Genomic DNA, 25,913 nt, shown 5'->3' on the forward strand with positions numbered 1-25,913 from the left:
GCCCGGATAATAATCTAGGTGGGCGTGGTACAGCAACAACACTCGTGCACTTGGATATTTTCTACGCTTTACGATTTACTCTAGCTCAATATAATACACAGGGATTTGCGTAGGAGGCTCTTCGTCTGGCGCCTGGCGACACATAACAAACGTCAAACGAGGATGACGGTTGACTGGCCACATCAACAAAACACACAGCTGCTCGATCGGTAAGATGCCAGTACTCAAAAAGAAAAGCAAAATTAAAGGAAAAGGAAAACGAGGGAAAAAGACCAAGCGGGGAAAGAAAAAGGCTAAGACTTCGTTGCTGGGAAAGAGGGTCAGACCTCCTGGAGAGGCTTCTAGGCAGCTGCTTAAGTCATACACGACTCTATGCAAAGAGAAGGGCTCGACGGCCATTCCAAAAATAGTGCATGAGCTCCGTGAAAAAACGGAGGCAGATCAGGCGGTAACCAAGGTGAGAATTTACATAACTTTAAAATCGAGGTAACTTGACACACACTTTATATGTGTACAGATGCTGTGCGTTGAATATTACTAATTAAATGTTATTAATAATAGCAGATAGACAGACAGACAGGTTTGATTGTTTGGTTAGTGTTGGTGTTAGCTAAAAACAAATGTAGTATAGCTATCTAGGCATATCATAATTTGAATTTGAAATGTAGTGGACAGACAGACAGGCAGGCAAACAAACAGACAAACAACAGACAGACAGACAGGCATACGAGGCATGCAGACAGACAGACAGATGGACAGACAACCAGACAGACAAAAATAGGTTTACTTGTTGGCGACCAGTTTGTGGTCGCTGGACATCGTTATGTAGTTTGCATTCATGTGAGTTGTAGTGATGATTTAGGAAATAAATGGATTTTGACAAACAGACAGACAAATACTTTATTCTCGTGCATACAGACTCTACTTGTACGTATGCTAGGAATTTATGAAAGCAAACCTGCAACCTTGCAAACAACAAAGGCATAGATTAACTAATGGACTTGGCCTTGAATGTCAAAGTCAAATAATCTAAACAGACAGACAGACATGGAGACAGACAGACATGGAGACAGACAAACAGACAGACAGACAGAATAGATCAGATCTATGTTTGCAACCTTAATAAAATTTGAAAAGTATCATCATTCCGTCTTTATGAATTCTCAGTTTATTTTGGAACCCGCTATTCGATTTTCCAAGAGTGACTTTCCGCCTGTGCAATTTTGCGATTGGTTACAAGCTGTACAGACAGTAGCATATGAACATGTCAAAGAAATTTGTGTATGGGGAATTGCTGTCACAGACATGGATGCGACAAATTTGTCACTGTGTATGGAGACCCCAGTGGCACAACAAAATCTCAAGTTCCTGACTCTGCTAGATGTTGGATTGACTAATTATGGAGTACACAGAGTAACCAGGTGAGTAGCTATGTCAATTAAACTCAAATATGATCTTACCATGGTCTCAAGACGACCTCAGCAGTACAACAGTGTTGATTATTTCAGTTGTATGCTGTATGCAAAATTGTTGGTATGTAAAGCCATTCAGCAAATTTATGGTCACATGAGAGGCATGTTTAGTAGCAGAAGGAATAGATAATAATTATACTAATGTTTGATGATGGAGTACAGTCCCTTTCAATTATCTGATACAAGAGATTATTCAATGGATTGCTTGGCATTACCACACAACCACAGATACATGAAACTTGCTTGCTTGTACATTGTGTGCCATCCAGAGAAAGGGCATACAATGTTTCTTGTATCTGTGGTCGTGTGGTAATGCCAAGCGATCCATCGAATAATCTCTTGTATCAGAAAAGTGACTAATCGTTTTAAAGAAATTTGAAATATGCTTTGTTTAGTTTCAATTTGGTTTCTTTGGAATCTAGGTGCTGTCCCTGTCTGTCTCAATCATCACAATGTCTGTTTGTGATTTTGGGTCCCTGATTTAGTCCTCATCCAGTCCTAACAGTCCACGTAGCTTTCTATACAACACTCACCAAGTGCATAATAAAATTCAATGTGCGACACCCTGACAGCTTACCCAGCCTAATTAGAGCAACTAAGTGTTGTAGGAGATGATGACTGAATAACAGAAAGATGTAGTTGTACTATTGGATATTATACCATGGTCACATAATGTTCGACCAGTCACAAGAGTGTATTTAGATGGTGTCTATGATGTATTGCACGGCAAGTGTGCAATAAGTTACTTCTGGTTAATATTGCACTCTCAATTATATATCCTATCCTGGTAACTGATACTTAATTAATTAAAATTGTAGTTATGGATTCATTATCTCAATTGTTGGTTTTGTATGATCAGATGTCTCCACTTGGGGAAAGTCACTTCACTGCTTCTAAGCCACAATCGGTGAGTAGCCAATCCATCTGCAAACATGAAATGATGGTATGTTTTGGGTTTGTACATGAAGATTTGGTGATGAAGGATGCCAAACACTATGCAACAATCTTCGCGGCAATACAAAACTTCAGCGCTTGTCTCTCGACTTCTGTGGGCTAACACCACTAAGTGGCTCAGTCTTGGGACAGTTCATAGTCAACTGTGCAATTCAGTAAGCATTGCCATGTTAGCTGCAAAGTTGCAGCTCTAGCAATATTTCAATGTCTGTTCCAGAGAATTATCTCTTATTGGAAATCTACTTCAGTGTGACGGTGTTATTCAGCTCATAAATCCTCTCGTTGAGTTCTATGAATCACACCAGGCACATGAAAGTATGAGGAAACAGAGGTTGGAGGAGGTAAGAACCCAACAAGAATTGCGAGAGCAAGAGTTGGCGACTATGGGTAGACTTCAAGCAAAAATGGCTGTAGCGGCAGAAGAGGCAAATCATGAACATCATGAGATTGATCCATTGTTAATACCGTTTCCCCCACTTCCACCACTGAAGTGTCTTAACATTGAGGACAATGGTATGGATATGCATGGTAAAGGTGGGAAATTCGCTCCTGTTGTGTGTGCACGTCTCATTCGAAGGTAAAGAATGTTACTTGGGATGTCGGTTGTTAGAACCGGATGTCAGATGTATTCATCACGTCTAGGTGGTTGGAGGTGTCGTCTCAGTTGACTGAAATCAAACTTACTGGAAACTTGATAGGGAATGTTGCTGGTCGAGAAATATTGACAGCACTTGAAGCAAGGAAAGAAGGTTGGTAATCAGGATAGCTGCTAGACTATAGTGCATATACAGGCAACAGACAGACAAACCAACAGACAGACACACAGATTGTTTTATTGATTTTAGACTTCGAAAAAGATATGAGCAAATCTTCAAAAGTAAAAAATCCACATCAGCTTGTTACGCTGTTCATCAATTACGACATAATGGATTAAAACAAAACCGCCCTATCTCTAAATTTGTCTATCTCTCCTTGACCATGTGAGAGGTGACAGACAGACAGACAGACAGACTGTATCCTAATTCAAATATGAAAAATATATGTATTGACAGACAGAGAGACAGACAGACAGAAGAGCCAGTAACAGACCAGCAAGTACACAACCCAGCCATTGGTAAATCCATAGCAACAGATACATAGCAACAAAAACAGTCATACAAGGAAAGTCTCAAATAACTTTAGTTGAACAATGGTTGGTGGTAGTGAACACCTACCAGACAAGAAGCAGTTTTGTCATTAAATGTTGTGATACCAATAAGGAACTGATCTTGCAGCTGGTCTACCTTCTGTCAAGATGACAGTAACACATTGCCTCGAAGGAGACATCTTCAGGAAGATTTTCAAGCTTGGAGTAGGAGCCAAGAAGAAAAAGAAACTCAAGAAGAAAAAAGGGAAAGGGAAAGGAAAGGGAAAGAAAAAGAAAAAGAAATGAAGCATAATAATATATAACCATTTGTAGTTTAAGTTATTGATTGTGTTCATAGCAGTAAATACAGTTTCCACAAATGATTGCGTTGAAGGAAAACTTACAATATTGAATAACTAGTTTTACAGATGTTCTGTACTAATAATATATGAAGACATACAAGATACGAGAAACTACCCAGTTCATACAGCAGTCTGCTTTTGTAGTTGCTGCAGTCGAGGTCTTGAATACTCCACAAAATCATCAATCAACACAGGCCACGCTCCTGTAATACAGTTGCAATACATATGCGGAGATTAAGTCTGTCCATTTGGTTGTCTGTCTGTTTGCCTGTCTCCCTCTCCTTCTCTCTCTCTCTCTCTTTTCTCCCCTACCCTTTCCATCTTGCCCCTTCATCTTTACCCTCCCCTCTCACTCCTCCGTCTTTTACCTAGTCTCACCTAGCCAGTTCCCGCCCCTTTTTACTTCCGGACAGCAGGGGGAGGTCTGGTACAGTTCCTTTGCTGTTGTCGCATTGCTGCTTCATCAATAAACAGTGAAAATAACTGATCGCTTATCGTAGTCAGGTGACCTTTATAGAAATGCTGTGATTTTCCAAAACTCGTCATGTCTTGATTTTGGTAAAGTTGGTAAGCGTTTTGGCAAAAGGAAGCACCACCAGAGCAGAAAAGATCCTGTCATTCTCATTCCATCAAGCTGTATGGGGGAGGAGCTGGCTACAGCAGGATGGAAGGAGAACGACAGGATCTTTTCCACTCTTCTTTTTGCCGAAATGCTTACCAGGTTGGTCAAAAGGTGTTGTTCTTACAAAGTGGACCAAAAACAAGACATGACGAGCTCTGGAATGAAAAACCACAGTGTTCCCATCAGTAATTAGCCAACGTCACCTGACTACTATAAACGACCACTTACTTTCGCTGTTTATCAGTGAAGTGGCAACACAACAACATCAAAGGAAGTGTACCAGACCATCCCCCACCATCCAGAAGTAAAAGGGAAGGGCTAGCTTCGCAAGACTATCTTTAGCCCATTACTCTCTGCTCTTTCCTCCTCCTCTGTCCTACTATCCATCCTTCAGAAGCTATCCTTCCTTCCTTCCTCCCTCCCTCCAACTTATCCTCCCACGACTACGAGGTTGAACAGTATTACTGAGAGCAGTATTTCAAAACTGTAAAATAACATTACAAGCTATACCTTCTTCATCATAGTTTGACATCGTATCATCAATCATGTTGCTGAAGTCTAACAAGAGATTCCACGTATCCTTTGGTATTGACCGCTTATGATTTTCCTAAGGATAAAACAAAACCAGAATGAGAAGATAATATGTAGTAGCTTGTCAGACTTTTGTTGTGATAACAAGGCATTCCAATTGCATTTAACAAGGCATTCCAACTGCATTTAAAACCACAACATTACTACCAGATGTCTCTTCTTGATATCTCATCATGACCTCATCATAATTTTTATCTGGTGGAGTAAATGGTGTCAACTGTAGTGTTTGAATGAACAGTGGCCTACTGTATGTTAGTTTTGGCTACAATCAAAACACATTATACACCAAAGCATTGATGCAAAAACAATTGAAGACTACGACATGTACCAATACCAGATTTACCTCAAAAGGATAAATCATAAGCAAATCACTAAATGCACACACAGGTGCAAGTTAGTTAATCTATCCTTCACTAACAAAAACAAAAAAGTTCATTTTCAAAAGCTTGTACAGCGCTACAACAAATATTTTGAAGAAATGAAGAACAGTGTCTCACTCTCCTTCTAATGAGTCCCCACTTCTAGTCATCCTATGTTAACCATTATAATAAATATATGCAGTACAGTACTCCAATTCAGTGTCATTTAACTAAATAATTTAAAGACATGTATTGCAACATCACTGCCCTTTGTACTCAACAGGATATGCCCAACATTTTGGTAATTCTTGTTTTAGCTAGGTTATCACGATGTCAACATGAACAATTATTGCATTATCTCACACTCCAGCAAAAGCACTAAAGAGACTTACTACATCAGACCAACAAATATGCATGCAATCATCACATGTTGTAATTTTTTTCCATACCTGCAAGAACTGACACCAAAGGTCAAGAAACTTGAATCGATCTCTAAGAACTATGTTCCAGTATGCTAAGGCCATCTCCAGTTCTACAAGCAGCACAGAAAACAAGTTACCACAAAGTACTAGTACCAAGCAGCAACCATTTATACTCATGTAGGATCTTATTGTGGCAAACTTCACGATACAACAAAACTGAAACAGTAATTATAAACCCACACTAAACCACATTGGGCATACACTCTAGATGGGCACATTTAGCAACATGTATAAATTAGTTTGATTTTTGTGTTCTGTCTGCCGTTACTAATCTACAAATGCACCATCAAAACTATTTAGACTATGAGGAAAGCACAATCTACTACTGCAGTATCAGGTTTCATAATTCTCATAGTTTTGGTCAATTGGGCAGAGTCTCCACCATGTGTAAGGACTGCTAAGGACTTGGAATACTGTTTACGATATATAAGACAGGAAAAAAGTAGAAGAACAGGTAGCTGTATACAGTACTGCTTTGTGTACTACATAAAAAGCCAAAATGTTGTTGTTCATCATTTTCAAATATTATAAAAGCATACAAAGCTTACATGAAAGAGAAGAGAGTAAACACTGAACAGCTGAAACTAATCTAAATAAATCTGTTTCCATCTATTAAACTCACCAAGCCCTTTTTGTCCCGGTGTCCTTGCAAACATGAACGTAAATTGATAGAAGTCTTTGAACTTTGCAGAATCCCGTAGGTCGTCATCTAATGAAGGCAACTTTGCCCTTAATTTTTCAAGAGAATCACAACTAAAAAGACCAAAACCAATCATTTTACATCGGAACACACAAACACAAAGTACTCTATTCACACACAAACTGATCATGAGCCATTTATGTGACCATAGTATCTGCCTGTGTTTCCTCTATCTTTACGTAACTGTCTTGCCATTTGGATAGAAATAATCACTGCCCAACAAATCATTCATTAATTACTATATTTGCAAAAGAAAAGCATGCTCATTTTGAGCGACTCTTCTCTGAAAAAATCTAGCAACACAATATGCATGAAATGTTCATGGACAAATTGATTGCACTAACCACACGCTAATGTAGTTCTCAACATAAAACATTAAACTACATGTTCATCAACAAGACCTGACGCTACAAATTACACAGTAAAGTGTTTGTCGATTCTGTCTATACTACTTTACTACTAGCCTTTGTTTCCGAATGAATTAATTAAACATTGATGAACCTCGTTATTTCTAACATTACATTTGTCATCAATCTCTGCTGTTGCATGTGCTAATGGATTGAAATCGTGTCACAAAGAAGCAACTGTTATAACAAAAGCAAATGAAAGCCTACGCTTAAACTCCTTTCACAAAAACTCTCCAATCTACTACTGAGCAATTCCACCTACTTCCGTAAACAGTATTCACAGACCAGGAGTGGCAGAGCGACAAGCAAGTTGGGGGGAATGAAAGCACATCGAAGTACATGAAGTAGGGTGAGCTTTCAGTAGGCATTTCCTGTCTGAAAGCGCTTTCTGATGTTGAACTTTATTACTTAAACACTCCTCTTAGGCCACAGAAAGCGCTTATACACATTTTATACGTCTGAACACTGTCATACTGGAGTACAAAAATTCTAATATTTTTCTTCCAAAATTTCTTCGCAGTCGTTGATCGTCAAGTTGGAGGGTAATTGTCCCCTCTGTCCCCAGCCACTGCACAGTCTACATAAACACACACATTGTCCCTCACCTGTCCTAATTCTATCCATTAAATTTCTACATTTACAAAAAAGAACAAAAGTTTGAAATCTAAAAATACAAATGTTCATTGTCTAAATACGTGTGTCCAATTATCTGCACCATTTATCTAACTGTTAAAGCAGCCTGTCCATTAACTTCATCACAAAACTATCGCATCTACACATCACATCTCTCCATATTGACATAACCGTGGCAGCTGTTGCCCAATTACAACTACACATGTTACATCCAGTTTACATCTACACAATGCAGCTACACATTTTCATACCACAGATCTGACATTCCATCTACAAATTCCTTTCTTGTAAATTCACATTGTGTTGCAGCACGAAACCTCCAAGCAATGATAAGAACAGTCTTGCTCGTTGGGTCAAGCCTAAGATCCTCGCAAAATCTACCAACACCTTCGGCTAGAATTTTGTCTTCTTCACTAGAATCTAATAATGAAAGCCAATTGCAAATGCATTGAAAACAACAGTGTACAGTATTTACAACATTCATGTTGACCATCTGGCATGCATGTATTACAAATACTGTATTGCCACATCTTTTGCTGTATGTCAGTATAGCCAGGGTTTACCAAAAATTTGGCTTGACCTAGTCTGTTAATTATACAATGCACGTATAAGACAGGGAGTGCTAGTACAGATGAGAAATGAGCAAGGTTGGCCAGGCTATCATCTGCTATGTGCATGTTTTAAAAAGGATGCATAAACCAACCACATAGAAGAAACTGCAGCAGATGTGATGGATCCAGTAGTGACAAGACTGACATAATCTGATAATGAATAACAAGATAAAGAAAATGAGGAGAACAAGGAGGAAGAGAAAGAAGACAGTGGTATTAGAGTAGAACATGCAAGCTAATTCATGATCAGAGGGTTACATTTGCTGTTATACAATTGCTGGTTGCATTTTGAATTTGAAAGTTCTGTTACATATTCATGACTTTGCTACACAAACTTCTCGTACAACATTTGCACAAACCAATGCTTACAACATCTTCCTCGAAAGCTGTTGTAATTTGTGGTTTTCATCCTGTTTTGACCTGGTGTAAACTCAGAAGTAGACAGCACCCTGGTAAACTTTGACCTACAGTTAAACCTTGTTATTCCGACCACATTTCCCTGCAGGTTTCTGCCAAACTAATGCGATTGTCGACTTATCGGTAACAACTACATAGTGACCAGGTAAACCTGGTTTCATGTGTACCTGGTCAGAAAGTGAGTGTGTCAGAATAACGAGGTCTGACTGTATTAGCATGCAATAGAAAGCACAGTTACAGTATGCTCCCTGTTTCAAAACAGAGCACCTATCTCGGTCGACCCGTTAGAGTATATTGTTTGTTCATTCTAGTTTCTATCTAACTTTGACCCCAGAACCACTTTCCATATCATTTGCTAACTGACTTAATTAATTAATCCACAAAATACAAACTTATCTCTAAAGCAGTCGAACTACCCCTGATATCACTCAGGTACAGCAACACCAGATTCACTTACAACTAATGCACTGCTTTGCAAACTGAAAAACCAGTTACAACCAAATTGTTACTAAATAAACAAAACAACATGTCAAGACCCTGAAAGTAGTCATAAAACTGAACCCCAAACAAAAACTAAATAATAACTTGTGTAACGCCCAAGACCTAACTACTCTTTGTAGGTCCTTCCCTGCTACGGCCAATATAAGGACATTTCGATTTCTATTATTAATTAATAAGTGTATTATGTTGCATCTTGTGCGACAATACAACAGACAGACATCTAACAGACCCCTGTATCGATCGAAAAGCTGATTTAGTTTCCGTTTATCCGTCGAAGGTCGCTGTTCACGGTAATATCTCTCGGGATTAGAGAAGTAGTCGTCGGTAGCGACGTCTAGACGCCAGTCATGTTGAGATAGACAGACGATTGCCGTCTTTTCGCCCGTGCTCGTGAACGAAATAAATTGGCGAACCTTTTCCCGTTGTGATGACTTCAGCTTATGCTATGTAGACACAGAATTTGAGAGTAAAGAAACACAATTTAGCTGTAAATAAAGTCTTACTTACCATTGCTTTCTCTGTTTGATATTTATATTGCTTCGCAGATAACGCGCGTTAATGCAATAGTGGCCTCGGAATAGAACGTCTAGCTGCGAGAGTTCTACAAACAGCAATGTTAGATATGAATTTAAACCCTTGTGGCTACTGAAATGGCCCATTGATACTGTCAATCTGTTGCATGCCGTTGCTAGTCTTAAGCTTTCAAATTGAGAGGTTAATTAAATGGTAAAGAAAAGAACATGCAAACTAAAATAATAATGGCAATTCCATTCTTGCAGTAACACCTTCTCTAGCTCTTTCTTGTCACATCCAAAAAACAAGCGACTGACCCAAGCTTTAAATCTGTATGCTGTTGTTTCCAAGAGATGACTCCAATACACAAATTGTACCTGCAGATCATAAGTCACAAATTGTTTCTCCAATTTTAAGTCACATAGCAATGCAACTGATGTGCAAATAACAAAAATCAATCTAAGATTTAAAACTAAACTACTAGCAAATGATGTATTCGAGTGCTACTGTGGCCATGGGTGACAGCAGAGTAGACTCTAACAACAACCTAAAAAGGTAGCATAGATAATTCAGCTGAAAAGCAACTCTATCAAAGTTTTGCTGTAGAAATGTCTTCATCTTTCCATCCACAAAGCATATCTGCCACGACATTCAACCTGTCCTGGCCCCAAATAACTGTAGGCCCATCATTCACCATATAACTGGGAACACCACACGCACCAGCAGCTACAGCTCTAAATAGAGTAATACATGTTCACTTGTAAAGTTTGCTGTTGTGAAATGACATACCTCGACGTGTTGATCTTCAGCTGCTCCTTCACATCAGCTCTGCCAGCAACACTGATTAAGTGTTGGCCATCAAAGCCTGCACTTTCGAGAACTGACGTTAACACCTACACAAAATAGTAGACTATAACAAGCAACATTAGCAAATTGAACGATACATGCATTCGTTATTATCTAATGTCTAACAGTTTGGCAGCACCAAACTACTTATTACCGCTAAATCATACATATGGATGTAAGACAATGCTTATGCAGCATGCTATATGTATCTGTAGCTCAATTGTGACAAAGTTGCATTTGAAAGTAGAAAAATCAAGGAAAGATACCTTAATTACCATTGTAAGTCTGCCACTGTCAGGTATATATAATCCAGACAGAATCTCACCTTGACATCAGCAATATTCTTGTCATCTGCCCATGCTGCTTGATCTATCAAAATTAGACTCATAAACATCACTCAACTGGTGTTGTAATACGAACACATACATATTGCATCTCGAAGCTTGTCACTTGGCTCTGCTATGGAAACTCGCAGTGGAGTCACAGTTCTAAGCGGAAAGTTTGATGGCCACCGAATCGAGATATTTCCACCATACCGAGCCCAGTCTTGAATATCTAGCTGACCATAGGCCACCTTGGCAGGTGAAGCAACAGCCAATGGAACCTAACCATCAAGCCAAACATCAGATCATTCATAAACTAAGACATGAATACATGTAACTAACCAACGGCGTTCCAGTTTCCTTGAATAGTGCACCGAGTAGAATAGGAACCCACTCAACAGTAACTCTTACGGGTGAAACAGTATCAACCAGATTTCTTATCTAAGAGAACATACCAATTATAACACAAACAAACAGTAGAAGTAGAGTTTAGTTGCATGGATGTGAGTTGCTCGCTGTAACCTACACCTCCTCGTCAAGGCTTTCTTAACCAAATATTACTAGAACAATACAATTTGCATGTTTTATAGATATAATACAGGCTAGAAACAACCACACAGGCAACACAATGACAGATGAAAAGACTATGGCACAAGTGTCTGTCTATTAAAATCATGACAAAAAGTCATAGTCTATATTAAACAACAATTATAGCCTTGTCCAAATAAACAATATAAAATACTGTCACTGTTAACTAAGAAAAACTTACAATGTGTCTGCAAATGCAATCTAACGTCCAAGTCAATTTAGTTCTGACCCAACTACAACTTTACCTGTTGGCTTCCCAGATAGCTCCACGGGCTTGAAAAATCATGAAATATTGTCAGTTTGGCTTCTAGAGGTGGCACACCAGGTGCAGGTGGCATCACCATACGTGGCATTGCAACCTTGTTGCCATTTAATTCTTGCTCAACAAAGTGCATTCTGTCAACTCCAAAGTATAAACGATTATTGACGCAAAAACTAATAGAAGACCGAACACAAACATATGATAGCAAGCATCCAACCAATCATCACTATTCGATTAATCAACCTTGGTACACCAAATGCTCCATGCTTTAGGGCCTCGTCTGTGTTTCTTCTTAACTCGTCTTTGACAGATTGTTTTCCTGTTACTTCATCGACATCGACATGCCAGCCAATGTCGGCAACAACTGACTGCAAAAAATGACTGTCTGTAATGTCTTTGTTGTCAACCCAGTATGACTTGTACAGCTGATGAGTAAGCTGCACTCTTGTATGTCCATCGAAATCCGTCGCCGAAAGGAGTCGCATTGCCTTCAAACTCTGCACTGGATGACCAGATGGAAAAGAAGCAACGATCCCATGTCTCTTCATTGTTCGAATAAGATCTATAAATGCACAATAACTTTTACTGTACATTAGGTTTAGCAGTGGTAAATACTTTAACAACTGCATAAATTATTGCTACAGAATTCTATTACACAGTACTGCCTTTCTTCAAAATAACACTAAATCACTCCAACAGTTGGCTAGTACAGTTGAGTTGACAATCCACGTACGAATTTTGATAAATTAGTTATATATGCCATAAAGCTGTTCACGCTATTTGGACTTTAATTAATTTATCTATATACTTGCAATGGCATATTGTTGTAATCACAAAATCCTAAAACCTTATAATAATCTCCCTATACATAATTAATTAATTAATTAAATACCTAGTTAAAAATTAAATCATATTAATTAATTATCTGTAAATCAATCAAGGAGCACGTTGTTAAATCACGTACGCATAGTACAAGCAAGAACTTAAACAATAATTACAATCACTCACTAATATTTAATTAACTAATTAATTAATGTATCTGCTACCCTACTACAGTACCCTACTAGTAGGTGACATGCAAGTCCAACCTTCATTTACAATCTGACGTTTAGCAGCAGACATTACATCAGTAGCCGACCCGTCTTTTCCTTGCGGAGCTTTTGTTCCCTCGTACAAGCCTCCTAGCAGGACGCACAAGCATTCGACACGCCCACGCATCTCATCAACATGAACATGTCCTGTTTCTACCTAGCAACACCGGTCTCCATTGTAGAGTTGCGTTGGTTCGACGAGCAAGACCCTCGACGAGACGGCTAGCTATGAACGCAAACGGACAAACAACATCGTAATAGAAAATCAGCTCTTTCATGCTACGTTTAGCGCACGCTACTCCAGTAGAACGGATGTACGGGGTGCTAAATCAGTGCATTCTATCACACAAATAGATTAAATTAAAATCGTAAAAAAAGTCAATTATGTCAAGGAGATACAGGATTGCGATGTTTTCCTTTGACTTCTCTCTTTTGTGCACATGCGTTGTACACATCACTCAGTCTGAACGACGATAGATACTTTACAATGTCGGCTACACTACATCTTCGTTTTGGATCATAGTCGAGAGCCAATAGCAAAGGTGACTGCTCTTCTTCTTCAGTATCGGTCAAGTGAAATCGAATCAGCTCAGAGACTGTCATCACTAAACCATACACATCCGACTCGAATGTTGGTCTCTTGATGATTTCTCCATCCTTCGAGAGCCGTTCGGGAGAAAAGTACTTTCCATATCGAATTCGATGCATCCTTGAATCATTCATAGTACCTCCTCCAGTATCAAACAACCCGTGAATTCCGGGTATCGTCAACTTTGCAGTCATCGTGTATGTTATGAGTATGTGATCAGGCCTCACACTCCCGTGAACAACACTCATTCGATGCAGATGACTTAGTCCACAAGCCACGCCCATCGCTACGTCACTTCGCTCTCGAAGATTCAACGTTTCATTAAGACCAGATATTAGTTCACTAAGTGATGACTCGAGCAGCTCACTGACGACAGCAAACCGTCCGTCTGTAAGAACTGTTGCACCATAGACTAACATGATGTTAGGATGACGAATGTTCCATTGAGCAGCAGAGCCATCCAATGAGACTAAGTCCATAGCAACGTTCAATCGACTCCTTTTCTTCTGATGTGATACCTTGACCGCAACTTCACAAAAAGCCCAATAGCCAACACAAACATCTACACACACAACACACTACTGATGAACATGTAAAGACACACTTGAAAGTCTAACGATGTTATTACCCGATGCGTGAAATGCATAGGGATCGTACTGTAACACCAGCCGGTCACGTGACGTACGTACGCACGACTGTACAACCAACCTGCTAGGCAACGGCATAACACGTGATAACTGATTGAGGCAAATACGTGACTGGATGTCAGTCTCTTTCTCATGCTCTTCTAATTGGCTCTAATTAATTACATTCAAGCTGTAAAGCTATGGCACGCAGAGGGTTTGCACTGTAGTGCTTCTTCATTGAAATAAAGTACAGTACACAAAGGCAAGATGAACGGGTCAAAGAGCGTTCATATCGATATCAAACCGAAATGCCTTCAGGCCACTGCAACTTAATTTGTTCTTTCATGAGTCCGACCGTCCTAGAATCTCGTTGCCAACAAAAAATAAAATTACGTCATTAAGTCATGTGGCTTAGGTGATGCATGCGTATTTCTCAAGCACACGGCTTGTTCGTTTGGCCAGGTGTCATAGTCCGTGGACCAAGTCCAGAAGTGTGACTTTTCCGTGCACCCCTTCCGTGCACCCCATGGCAAATCTTCTTTCTAGCCTATCCTATGTACACGTAATTTTTGTGGTGATTATGAAAATAATGTTTTATTAGCATCAGGGTGTCCAAAGATGACTAAAACAGCCAATATGTAAAATTAAAAGAGAAGTCAGATTTGCTATCAAAAACATTTAGGTCTGGTTGACAAGCTTTCTTACAGCAGAAATCAGATGTATTTAAGCTCAAATAGATGATGTCTACGCATGCGAAGGGATCTATAGTCTCTCTGATTTGTGTTATCTAGTAGTGACCGCTACAACTTCCAATTAAATATAGTCAGAATCACTGATGCTGTTCGCTATCGTATCCAGTAAAGGCATGCAACCCGGGAAGTGCTGTACACACATCTTCCTTTAGCTAGATAGTGACCAAGCAATATTTGTCATGCTGATGCAACGCCTTTGATTTTTTGACTTTGTCTGCCCTAAAATCTGTGTCGGGATCTGATGTGCACCTGAGCAGCCTGTCACTAAAACATCACTATCTGGTGAACAGATGACAATATTTATGTGAGATGCTCTTGTGGTTGCTACATGGTTGGTGTGTAAAAATATTCGAGTGTCATGCTTCTTATTCGCTGCATGAAAGTGCTTGAATCAATTGGGCAGTGACAACTAGACCATCGATTTGTAGTAAACCTTGAGCAGTTGCTGCGGTGACACACAAATAAACACTTATCATCAAGGAGACGTGCGTATTTTGGAAGCTGCATGTACTCTCCTAAACAGAAAATCAACAAATGCTATTCTATTTGCTGCTGCTGCCATGAACCCTTTATGTCGCAAGGAAGCATCTGGTGAAGATGCTGTACTAGGATGAAAGCAGGAGTGACAATAGATGCACTGCAATTTCTCTAAATTTTTTCAATTGGCAAAATGCAGATAGCGATCAATCAATCACAAAGTCAGTTTGATTTCTGGAAGACCTGTTATCGTGTAGAAGAGCAATTCCGTCAGTTAGAGATAACTATAACATGTTGTACACCAGACAAGGTCACTATTAATTGAGTTAAAGACTGACGAGGTGTTCTGCTCTAAACGTAGCACTCTCCCATGGTCACTGGCTACTGTTGATGGAGGGATTTAATAGACAGTCAAATCTAAAATGATACATTTTAATACCAGAAAACATGTGACTCCTGCACAATTTTCATTAAATACTACCCTTTACAGTTTTTGCATCCATGCAATGTGAAAACAACGATCTGTCGGACTGAGGTACTGCTGGAGAACGATTGCTTTTCACTCTTCGTAAATGCAACATGGGTATAAACGTTTACAACTTTACTATCTCTGCGACACCCAAAAGTCTACCTTAGCTAGGCAACCATTGTTGAAAGAACTGCCATTTTTGTCTCACCTTGGCCCTAATTGCTGCAAGCCGGTAAGAGCTAGGTCGTAGTCTACCTCACAGGGAGCAGTTATACTCCAAAGCAAAGACCGACGAGATCATCAAAGTTATCGGCCAAAAGACTAGCTCGTAGATAGGCAGTCCTGATCAATGCAAGAATCGCATTCAAGTGTCTTTTTACGTAAACATACAAGCTGTCTACGTATCTAGTTTCAACCTCAATAAAGTTCACTGATACTATGCAAACTACTATATTCACAGCACGTCAGTGCAGTGTAGCGTACTACACATTTCAGGCACAGTACAACGATCATAGCACAATTTCTGACATCGATCCTCTGCAGGTGACGTTACAACTTGCAACTAAAGTCTTAATTAGACTTTCTACAGCGGTACTTATCACTTAATTGCAAGAGCTAACATGTCGGAAGCTTCACAGTAATGTACAGTTAGCAGAAACCATCACAAAATCAGGATTTTGCCTCAACTTGTATAATGTGCATTAGGCCTCATGGTTCCAGTTCATCACTGTGCGGCTAATTTGCAAAACGGTCTTGTTCTAGGTAATCGAACACGATCTGTCTCGCCATACATAGATATTCTCAAACATCTAGAGTCATACAACAAGCTCCAAGTGCCAAAAATTGGTTTGCCAAAGGGTGCAAGGTATTCAAGTGTGAACAGGAAAGCTTCGTCGTTTGGTAACTTGCTGCAGAACATTTACTCTAAGTCTACAGCTGCTACGACTTGTGACAACGAAGTAAAAGTATGCCGCGTCCCCAAATTTCTCCATGGTGCATGTGTCGCATAGAATTTACATGGGGTTCCTTTCTAGTTTACAAGCTGACTGACCGACCCTAAAACAGCCTACAGTTGGCCCGTGAAACAACAAATCAAGTTTACGTGGCTTCTGTTGCAAATAGCCCCTACAGCTATTCCTGACATCTAGAAATAATGCCACTAACATAATGTGTATTAATTGCTGAGCATAGCAAGGCTTCAAATCCGGGGTGCATGACAGAAATGGGCGTGGTCTATATGGCTCACCATCGAGCTTTTGGTGTATATATATATATATATATATATATATATATATATATATATATATATATATATTTTGCAACGTCAAATTCAATCAAGAATTGATTCTCATCTGTTGTCAAATCCAAAAGAGGGTTTCAGTCTTCGGGATCAAGCACGTATTAATACCATCTCTACACCTCATGCAGGAGCATGGTTAAGGGCAATCCCTAACCCAAAGCTCGGCCTGGCCATGCTCCGACACGAACATATTTTAGCATGTAGATACTGGCTTGGAATCTCTATCTTTCCAGACAGTCAACAAGCAGCAAGATGTCCATGTGGACATGTCATGGACTGTTTTGGTGACCATGTCCTTGGCTGCGGGCATGGACCTCTTCGCATAAAACGCCATAATGCAATCAGCGAGGTTATCTGGCATGCACTGCTTGCTGATAACAGAGATTCCAAACGGGAACAAAAGTGCGGAGGGGAAAGCAATAATCGACCTGGTAATGTGTTTCACCCAGATTTCCTGGAGGGCCATCCCGCATTCTTTGATGTGTCAATGAGGAATTCTTTGCAACCATCCTATGTCTCCAAGGCAGCCATAAAACCAGGTGCCGCAGCAGAAGCTGGTGAAATAGAGAAAGACGAAAAGCATGACAAGGTGGTTACTCAAGCAGGTGGTCATTTCTACCCGCTCATTGTAGAAACTTTAGGACACTGGTCCCTCAAGTCTAGAGACGCTGAAGACCATAGCCTCAAAAGCTTCATCAATGAACAGCATACCTTTCTCTCAGACATACTCAAATTTGATGGAACAGTTGTCCGTGAGACTGTGGCAGTATAATGCCAAGCTATTATACAGTAGACTGAACCTGAACTTTGATGACTTGTGGGATTTTCCTGTCACTGTAATGTAGTTATGTTTAGGGACTGGGTGGGTAGGGTAGTTTGGGGTAGTCTGGGGCAGCTTGGGGTAGTTTGCATAGAAGAAGAATATAAAATGTGTGTGTGTGTGTGTGTGTGTGTGTGTGTGTGTGTGTGTGTGTGTGTGTGTGTGTGTGTGTGTGTGTGTGTGTGTGTGTGTGTGTACACAAATCTCAAATTTCTCCTCCCCACGACCACGTTTCATGATAGGACCTACCCTAAAAAATCGTTTCCGTGTCCGACTACAGATGAGTCTAAGAACGATTCATGCAAGTGACTAAACTGCGAAGAAAATGCTTCATGAAGTTCCGTCGCCCCATCCTTTTGTATTGTAGCTAGGAAATGTGTGTACATGACAACTAGAAACACCTTCAGGAGTTGAATGCCACCTATCGTCAACTATTCACACATCCCATACTTACAGTATGATCAATCCTTACTACACTGTGCTGCATCTAACACTGTTGATAGTCAATGTTTGCCATATCAATTTCTATGTCAGTAAATACCATACCACTGTCGTTACAACGGAACTGAGTGTATACCTAGACTGTACATTTCAATTGTCTTGATCACGATCGCAAAACGATGACTACCTATACCAGGCCTATATACGTAATCTAAACTACTAGGAAGTTTGCATGTTTACTTCCATGACAGCTAGGGTTTCAACAAATACGTATTGTCTAGCTACGACTCAGCATTTCAGTAGACGGTCTGAAAACTCTTGTTGGATGTTACTCACGAACGCGAGGCGCCTACGGATACCATACAACTAGTTAATTAATCAACCAAAATTATAATTTACTAGTCATGGATTACAAAACACTACACTTTGATCATGTGAGCAAAAACATACCTGTATTCATGCCTTCGTGAAGCACAATGTCTGACAGCTGCAGCTGACCAAGAGAAAAGGAGCAGTTAACATCAGCAGCTAATGCTTCCTTATACGTCTCCGACAATGCCAAATTTGGATCTTTGCTGTGTGCAAGCCTGGGCAGAGATCCGGAAACCTAAAACACAATGTGAAACAACTAACACGACACAACTAAAGCTGTACTAATCAGTTGTCAGTACATGTTCAGTTTGTTCAGTCTTGTCGGTTGCTTGCTGGACGTTTCCCTCCGACTAAATTGCCAACACACAGTTACTAATCCTGAAAACATTTCATTTGAATGACAATAAATGGCGTGTGCTGTTAACACCTTGACTGCTGACAAATTCGCTGTACTAGAACCCTCGGATGAACATAAAACTGCCGAACTGTCACTTTTGAACAGTTCTGTCACGGCATTTGTCATACTGTTGCCATTGCCCGTCAACAGTAAATTCATTTTCTGCAAACAAGTAAGATGCTGTTCACTGCTGCAGCCGTAATAGTTAGTAATTGCTAACGATTTTTTCTTCATTGGGTTCTTCGTGAGCAATTGTTTCAGCTGGAGAAGGTATAGCTAACCCTAAAAAGCATCAATTTGACAAACAAGCAACAAATAGACAAACAAATAGGAAATTAAAGAAACAAGCAAACAAATATGGAAGTAAGCAAGCAAACACACACACAAACAAAAAACACAAATAAACAAACAAATAAATAAATAAATAAACAAACAAACAAACAAACAAACAAACAACAAACTTGACACACCATTAACTATTAAGCCCACAAACACATCATTTCACCTGGATGAACTCTTCTGATGTGATCTCTCATCTCTGACGAAATGACAAATTTCTTTTCACAGTAAGGACACCAGTAACGTCTCGTTCTGTCGTGCCTACGCGCATGCGCCACCAAGTTGTCATGCCTCTTGAACGTCTTGTTGCAAGTAACACACTTGTATGGTCGTTCATTGGAGTGCGTTCGCCTATGAGACAACAATCTGTCCTTTCGTTTAAATCTCTTCCCGCACTCTTCACATCCGTGTGGTCTCTCATCCGAGTGTATCAACATATGGACAGTCAGTTTACATCGTCGCTTAAATGATCTTCCACACTGAGAACACTGATGCTTCTTTTCATTCACCACGGGAGGAGTAGAAACAAGAGTCTTATGACTCACTTCATTAACAAAGACGTTGCACACATGACAGTTACCGTCTAGTTGCATTCCGTAATCATGCTCATAAGTATGACCACACCCACGCATCGAAGTCGACTCCAATGGGACGCCACTGCGCTGTTCCTCCCTCACAGCCTCTGTGGTGGACGGCGAAACGAAAGATACCCCGGCATCTATCGTTCTGGCGGGCAACGCAACGACAGCAGACTCTTGCAATAATGACGACAAGTCATTGTATTTGCGTTTGACGTCCTGCTAGCAACACGAAGAGAACGATCAAGCTTCCAACATACAATTTATAACAAATAGACGTCAAAAATTACCATCCATCCGTCATCGCTCGATTTCGAACCGATATTTTCGTCAACCGACATTCTGAAAGCAGGGGTGGCTGCTTACACCCGACATCCGGGCTGTCAAGCAGTTCATCTTTATAGTAGCTAGATATACGGGCTAAATCGTTACAAAATGTGCCGAGAAGTAACTACAAAGTCTGAAGTTTAGTTAATATTTTTATGAAATGTTTTGTTGAAAGGTAAACACCAGTAGTGGGTCAAGCTATGTCACGCACACTCGAATAATTATTGACAATTAATTTAGTAGTAACTTCGAAGTGTTCAGTCTGGCAGCCAAGCTCAGATGTTCGTTAGATGAAGTATGTGACCAACGAAAACGTGCTAAATCAGTGCACTCTATCACACAAATAGATTAAAGTAAAATCGTAAAACAGTCAATTATGTCACGGAGATACAGAATTGCGATGTTTTCCTTTGACTTCTCTCTTTTGTGCACATGCGTTGTACACATCACTCAGTCTGAACGACGATAGATACTTTACAATGTCGGCTACACTACATCTTCGTTTTGGATCATAGTCGAGAGCCGATAGCAAAGGTGACTGCTCTTCTTCTGCAGTATCGGTCAAGTGAAATCGAATCAGCTCAGAGACTGTCATCACTAAACCATACACATCCGACTCAAATGTTGGTCTCTTGATGATTTCTCCATCCTTCGAGAGCCGTTCGGGAGAAAAGTACTTTCCATATCGAATTCGATGCATCCTTGAATCATTCATAGTACCTCCTCCAGTATCAAACAACCCGTGAATTCCGGGTATCGTCAACTTTGCAGTCATCGTGTATGTTATGAGTATGTGATCAGGCCTCACACTCCCGTGAACAACACCCATTCGATGCAGATGACTTAGTCCACAAGCCACGCCCATCGCTAGGTCACTTCGCTCTCGTAGATTCAGCGTTTCATTAAGACCAGATATTAGTTCACTAAGTGATGATTCAAGCAGCTCACTGACGACAGCAAACCGTCCGTCTGTAAGAACTGTTGCACCATAGACTAACATGATGTTAGGATGACGAATGTTCCATCGAGCAGCAGAACCGTCCAAAGAGACTAAGTCCATAGCAACGTTCAATCGACTCTTTTCCTTATAATGTGCCACCTTGACCGCAACTTCACAAAAAGCCCAATAGCCAACACAAACATCTATAAATACAAAGCACTAATAATGAACACGTAGAGACACATTCAAACATCTAATGAAGTTATTGAAATAAGGTACTGTGTACAAAGGCCAGATGAATGGGTCACATAGTGCATTCCTATCAATATCAAACCAAAATTCATGCCAAACCTTCAGTTGTGATCAGACTCTGCAGCTATCCCTGACATCTAGAAACAATGTCACTACCATAACGTGTATTAATTAATCAATCAGCCAAAATTATAATTAGTAAGTAAATCATTGATCACAAAAACAATGCACTTTGATCACGTGAGCAAAAACATACCTGCATACATGCCTTCGTGAAGCACAATGTCTGACAGCTGCAGCTGACCAAGAGAAAATGAGCAGTTAACATCAACAGCTAATGCTTCCTTATACGTCTCCGACAATGCCAAACTTGGATCTTCGCTGTGTGTAAGCCCAAGAAGTGAACCGGAAACCTAACACACGATACGCAACAACTTATAAGACACAACTAAAGCTGTACTAATCAGTTGTCAGTACATGTTCAGTTTGTTCAGTCTTGTCGGTTGCTTGCTGGACATTTCCCTCCGACTAAATTGCCAACACACAGTTACTAATCCTGAAAACATTCAATTTGAACGAAAATAAATGGCGTGTGCTGTTAACACCTTGACTGCTGACAAATTCGCTGTACTAGAACCCTCGGATGAACATAAAACTGCCGAACTGTCACTTTTGAACAGTTCTGTCACGGAATTTGTCATACTGTTGCCACTGCCCGTCAACAGTAAATTCATTTTCTGCAAACAAGTAAGGTACTGTTCACCGCTGCAGCTGTAATAGTCAGTAATTGCTAACGATTTTCTCTTCTTCAGGTTCTTCATGAGCAATTGTTTCAGCTGGAGAAGGTATAGCTAACCCTAAAAAGCATCAATTTGACAAACAAGCAACAAATAAATACACAAATAGTAAACAAACAAATAACAAACAAACAGGCAAGTTACAGGCAAGCAACAGACAACCATCAGACCAACATATATTCGATTGGGCTCTTCCAGCCTCTTCCAGAAGAATCTGAACGAGCACGCCCCTCTTCCGGCTTCTTCCAGCTCCAACCAGCAACAGAGTCGGTAGAGGTGGCTTCTGACTATAGCAGCCGAGCTGTAGAAGTTGGGAGGGGCGTGCACACTGTACCTCTTCTGGTAAAGGCTGGAAGAGCCCAATCGAACGTGCCCATAGACGAGCAGATAAGCAAACAGATAAACTAATACACAAGCAGACACACATGGAAGCATGCAAACACACACAAACAAACAAATAAATAAATAAACAAAGAAATAACAAATAAATACATAAATAAATAAATAAACGACAACAAACTTGACACACCATTAACTATTAAGCCCACAAACACATCATTTCACCTGGATGAACTCTTCTGATGTGATCTCTCATCTCTGACGAAATGACAAATTTCTTTTCACAGTAAGGACACCAGTAACGTCTTGTTCTGTCGTGCCTACGCGAATGCGCCACCAAGTTGTCATGCCTCTTGAATGTCTTGTTGCAAGTAACACACTTGTATGGTCGTTCATTGGAGTGCGTTCGCCTATGAGACAATAATTTGTCCTTTCGCTTAAATCTCTTCCCGCACTCTTCACATCCATGTGGTCTCTCATCCGAGTGTATCAACATATGGACAGTCAGTTTACATCGTTGTTTAAATGATCTTCCACACTGCGCACACTGATGCTTCTTTTCATTCACTACTAAAGGAGTCACCACAGGAGGAGTAGAAACAAGGGTCTTATGACTCACTTCTTTAGCAAAGAGGTTGCACACATGACAGCTACCGTCTAGTTGCATTCCGTAATCATGCTCATAAGTATGACCACACCCACGCATTGTAGTCGACTCCAATGGGACCCCACTGCGCTGTTCCTCCCTCACAGTCTCTCCGCGTTCCTCCCTCACAGTATCTCCGCGTTCCTCCCTCACAGTCTCTCCACGTTCCTCCCTCACAGTCTCTCCGCTTTCCTCCTCTGTGGTGGACGGTGAAACAAAATCTACCCCGGCATCTATCGTTCTGGCGGGCAACGTAACGACAACAGACTGTTGCAATGATGACGACAAGTCAGTATAGTCGCGGTTGACGTCCTGCTAGCAACACAAAGAGAGCGATCAAGCTTCCAACACACAATCTAGAACAAAACGACGTCCAAAATTACCATCCATCCGCCATCGTTCGATTTGGAACCAATACTCTCGTCAGCAGACATTCCGAAACAGGGGTGGCATACTCACACCCGTAGTCTCGCCCCAGACACAGTGACGATACAGTCCCGGATAACCCACAGTCCCGGATAACCCACAGTCCCGGATAACCCACACTCACCTGTAGCCTCGCAGACACCCAACATCCGGGCTGTCACAACACTTCATACCAGGCGAAGTTGTCACACACCAGAAGCAACAACATGTGCTGCACCAGTACAAAGAATAAAGTTTATTGTTAGTTAGCTTTGAAATGTTTTAGCTGTATGCTCAAAAATCACTACCTAGCACTATAGGATAATAATATAATAATAATAATTAATTTTTATCACACCAAATCTGGTGTAGTTCCCTCATAGGGGCAACATAAAACACACACATACACATGTAGACAAATGACATAACTAACACACAAAATCACTTTAAAATATTACCATCTACCATATCCAATACGTGTCCAGGATAACTACGTCTAACTATTAGCAATGCCAGTCCTCTCACAAGTTCATTTCTTGAATCTGTGGCCCGTTTAAGAAATTTAGTCTGTAGTCTTTTCATCCTAAGAGATGCCTTAACAAATTCTGGAATTCTTTCCACTTCAGAGTCTCTTTGTCTCATACCAAGCCCACGACGAATACCTTTTCGATACACTGTGTTAGCAGACGTCTCTGCTACACTTCGTTCAAAATTCCACAAATGACTTCCATCTAAGCAAGAACTGGAAATAGTTGACTTTCCATGATTGTCATCCACGCACTATCTTTTGGACAACTTCCACCAAGTCGGCTAATGTCACCATTCACAGCAGCATAAAATTTTCTTTTTCTAGCCTCCAATGTGCTCTGTACCATACAGCAATCATTCATGACAACGCCCAAATGTGTTATTTTCTCCTTGTTTGGTAATCTATTGCCATTGAGAAAGACATCTAATTCACTAGAGTTTTTCTATCGTCTCTGCTTGAATGTAATCACCACACTCTTTTGGTGTTGTATAGCAGATGATGCTCATTTGCATGCCTAGTACATATATCTAACATTTGTTGTAATCCAGCAACATTTGGGGACACTAGTGTTATGTCGTCTGCGTAAGTCAAGCACCCGAGGTATAGATCTGCTATTCTAGCTCCGAGAGCAGAAAAGCTAAGCTGTGTCAAAAGGTCATCTATATAAAGATTGAACAGAGATGGAGACAAAACGCTCCCTTGTCGTACTCCATTTCCAACGCCAGAATGTGAAGAACAGTGGTTGTTCCACTTAACTTTCATTTCTTGACATGAATACCACTTGGCAAGAAATTTAACCAAGTATACAGGAGCACCTCTATCCAGTAACTTGTTAAACAGACAATAAAAGGAAACTTTATCATATGCTTTTGATAAATCAAGAGCACACACATATACTTCTTTGTTACCATTTGATAGGTAATACTCGACAGTCTCCTTCAAAACAAAGGAACAATCTGAACATCCATGACCCTTTTTGAAACCAAATTGTTGTTGACTAGACATCAGCATACCATGCAACTTGTCACGCATTATTAGTTCTAGTGCTTTTGATATTGTTGACGAAACAGCTATTCCTCTGTAATTGTCTGGATCACTGGCATCATCATGTTTATCTTTAATGACTGGAACAACTTAAGACTTCCAAAATTGAGTTGGGACTACAGAATGTCTTAAGCAAGCAGTAAAGGAGAGTACTCATGTGGATAGCTAATTCAAAGCCACCATACCTAAGGTGTTCGGACTCTACTTCATCAGGTCCAGCAGATTTTCTTACTTTCAGTTGATGAAATGCTTTTTCGACCTCTTTGGGATGTATCTCAACACACCACCATGGTAGTTTTGATGTTTGTATTCGATGTTTCAGATTTGTCTCAAATATCTGACGCTCTATATCTATAGAATCGTGTGATTGACTGTTGATAATTTGGCTAAATTGCGTCTTCAAGCACTCCATCATTTCACTGTCAGACATACCATTTTGTATCCAAGGCTGCGTTTCGTACTTTCTTCCTCGTACTTTCTTCCAAAACGTATCAGTATCACTATCTAAGTCTGGAGCCAAACTTTCCCACCAACATTCTTGTTCCTTCCGTTTTCTATTTTTAAATGACCTTTAAAGATCATTCTAGAATTCTGCATTGCTTTGTATAATTTAC

At 40.2% G+C, this 25,913-nt stretch overlaps 4 protein-coding genes across 5 annotated transcripts; 1 reads left to right on the forward strand and 3 right to left on the reverse strand.

The window, feature by feature from the left end:
• The first annotated feature begins 29 nt into the window (after positions 1-29).
• On the forward strand, positions 30-3,867 carry LOC134196463 (uncharacterized). The gene is made up of 7 exons (XM_062665595.1): positions 30-457; positions 1,168-1,421; positions 2,332-2,379; positions 2,441-2,581; positions 2,644-3,003; positions 3,069-3,175; positions 3,701-3,867. The coding sequence occupies exons 1-7, from the start codon at positions 215-217 to the stop codon at positions 3,856-3,858; spliced, it is 1,311 nt and encodes a 436-aa protein (XP_062521579.1). The 5' UTR covers positions 30-214; the 3' UTR covers positions 3,859-3,867.
• A 113-nt stretch (positions 3,868-3,980) lies between these two features.
• On the reverse strand, positions 3,981-9,774 carry LOC134196464 (DCN1-like protein 1). Of its 2 annotated transcripts, none has more exons than XM_062665596.1 (7): positions 9,745-9,774; positions 9,467-9,680; positions 7,960-8,128; positions 6,591-6,721; positions 5,936-6,018; positions 5,047-5,143; positions 3,981-4,117 (listed from the first exon to the last, which is right to left on the reverse strand). In XM_062665596.1, the coding sequence occupies exons 1-7, from the start codon at positions 9,745-9,747 to the stop codon at positions 4,035-4,037; spliced, it is 780 nt and encodes a 259-aa protein (XP_062521580.1). In that variant the 5' UTR covers positions 9,748-9,774; the 3' UTR covers positions 3,981-4,034. The 2 variants fall into 2 exon arrangements, with proteins under 2 accessions (XP_062521580.1, XP_062521582.1); XM_062665598.1 differs by lacking the exon at positions 3,981-4,117 and adding an exon at positions 4,354-4,979.
• Positions 9,775-10,113: 339 nt separating this feature from the next.
• Positions 10,114-13,226, reverse strand: LOC134196160 (uncharacterized). The gene is made up of 9 exons (XM_062665229.1): positions 13,018-13,226; positions 12,858-12,950; positions 12,013-12,331; positions 11,753-11,942; positions 11,262-11,360; positions 11,023-11,200; positions 10,922-10,965; positions 10,540-10,643; positions 10,114-10,484 (listed from the first exon to the last, which is right to left on the reverse strand). Exons 1-9 carry the CDS (start codon positions 13,136-13,138, stop codon positions 10,340-10,342), a joined length of 1,293 nt encoding a protein of 430 aa, XP_062521213.1. The 5' UTR covers positions 13,139-13,226; the 3' UTR covers positions 10,114-10,339.
• LOC134196843 (uncharacterized) lies at positions 13,176-23,817 on the reverse strand. Its single transcript, XM_062666064.1, has 16 exons — positions 23,705-23,817; positions 22,901-23,636; positions 22,335-22,396; positions 22,145-22,276; positions 22,017-22,067; positions 21,796-21,952; positions 20,731-21,490; positions 20,652-20,664; positions 20,438-20,471; positions 20,311-20,378; positions 19,609-20,242; positions 19,324-19,385; positions 19,134-19,265; positions 19,006-19,056; positions 18,785-18,941; positions 13,176-14,011 (listed from the first exon to the last, which is right to left on the reverse strand). The coding sequence occupies exons 1-16, from the start codon at positions 23,753-23,755 to the stop codon at positions 13,248-13,250; spliced, it is 3,864 nt and encodes a 1,287-aa protein (XP_062522048.1). The 5' UTR covers positions 23,756-23,817; the 3' UTR covers positions 13,176-13,247.
• Between the last annotated feature and the right edge of the window lie 2,096 nt (positions 23,818-25,913).

This window comes from Corticium candelabrum, chromosome 21 (assembly GCF_963422355.1).
Source record: "Corticium candelabrum chromosome 21, ooCorCand1.1, whole genome shotgun sequence".
NCBI lineage: Eukaryota > Metazoa > Porifera > Homoscleromorpha > Homosclerophorida > Plakinidae > Corticium > Corticium candelabrum.

Bases quoted from the DNA above. Each gene is read 5' to 3' on its own strand.
- LOC134196463 (XM_062665595.1), top strand. From the start codon at position 215: ATGCCAGTACTCAAAAAGAAAAGCAAAATTAAAGGAAAAGGAAAACGA. The intron at 2,380-2,440 runs GTGAGTAGCCAA...TTGTACATGAAG, and splicing joins CTGCTTCTAAGCCACAATCG to ATTTGGTGATGAAGGATGCC. The intron at 2,582-2,643 runs GTAAGCATTGCC...TGTCTGTTCCAG, and splicing joins ATAGTCAACTGTGCAATTCA to AGAATTATCTCTTATTGGAA.
- LOC134196464 (XM_062665596.1), bottom strand. The intron at 8,129-9,466 runs GTCTGTTAGATG...TTTCATTATTAG, and splicing joins GCTTTTCGATCGATACAGGG to ATTCTAGTGAAGAAGACAAA. The intron at 5,144-5,935 runs GTATGGAAAAAA...TTTTATCCTTAG, and splicing joins TTTGGTGTCAGTTCTTGCAG to GAAAATCATAAGCGGTCAAT.
- LOC134196160 (XM_062665229.1), bottom strand. From the start codon at position 13,138: ATGAAAGAGCTGATTTTCTATTACGATGTTGTTTGTCCGTTTGCGTTC. The intron at 10,966-11,022 runs GTATGTGTTCGT...TAATTTTGATAG, and splicing joins CAAGCTTCGAGATGCAATAT to ATCAAGCAGCATGGGCAGAT. The intron at 10,644-10,921 runs GTGAGATTCTGT...TATTTTGTGTAG, and splicing joins AGAATATTGCTGATGTCAAG to GTGTTAACGTCAGTTCTCGA.
- LOC134196843 (XM_062666064.1), bottom strand. From the start codon at position 23,755: ATGTCTGCTGACGAGAGTATTGGTTCCAAATCGAACGATGGCGGATGG. The intron at 19,386-19,608 runs GTGAAATGATGT...GATGCTTTTTAG, and splicing joins CATCAGAAGAGTTCATCCAG to GGTTAGCTATACCTTCTCCA. The intron at 19,266-19,323 runs GTTAGCAATTAC...ACTTGTTTGCAG, and splicing joins AACCCAATGAAGAAAAAATC to AAAATGAATTTACTGTTGAC.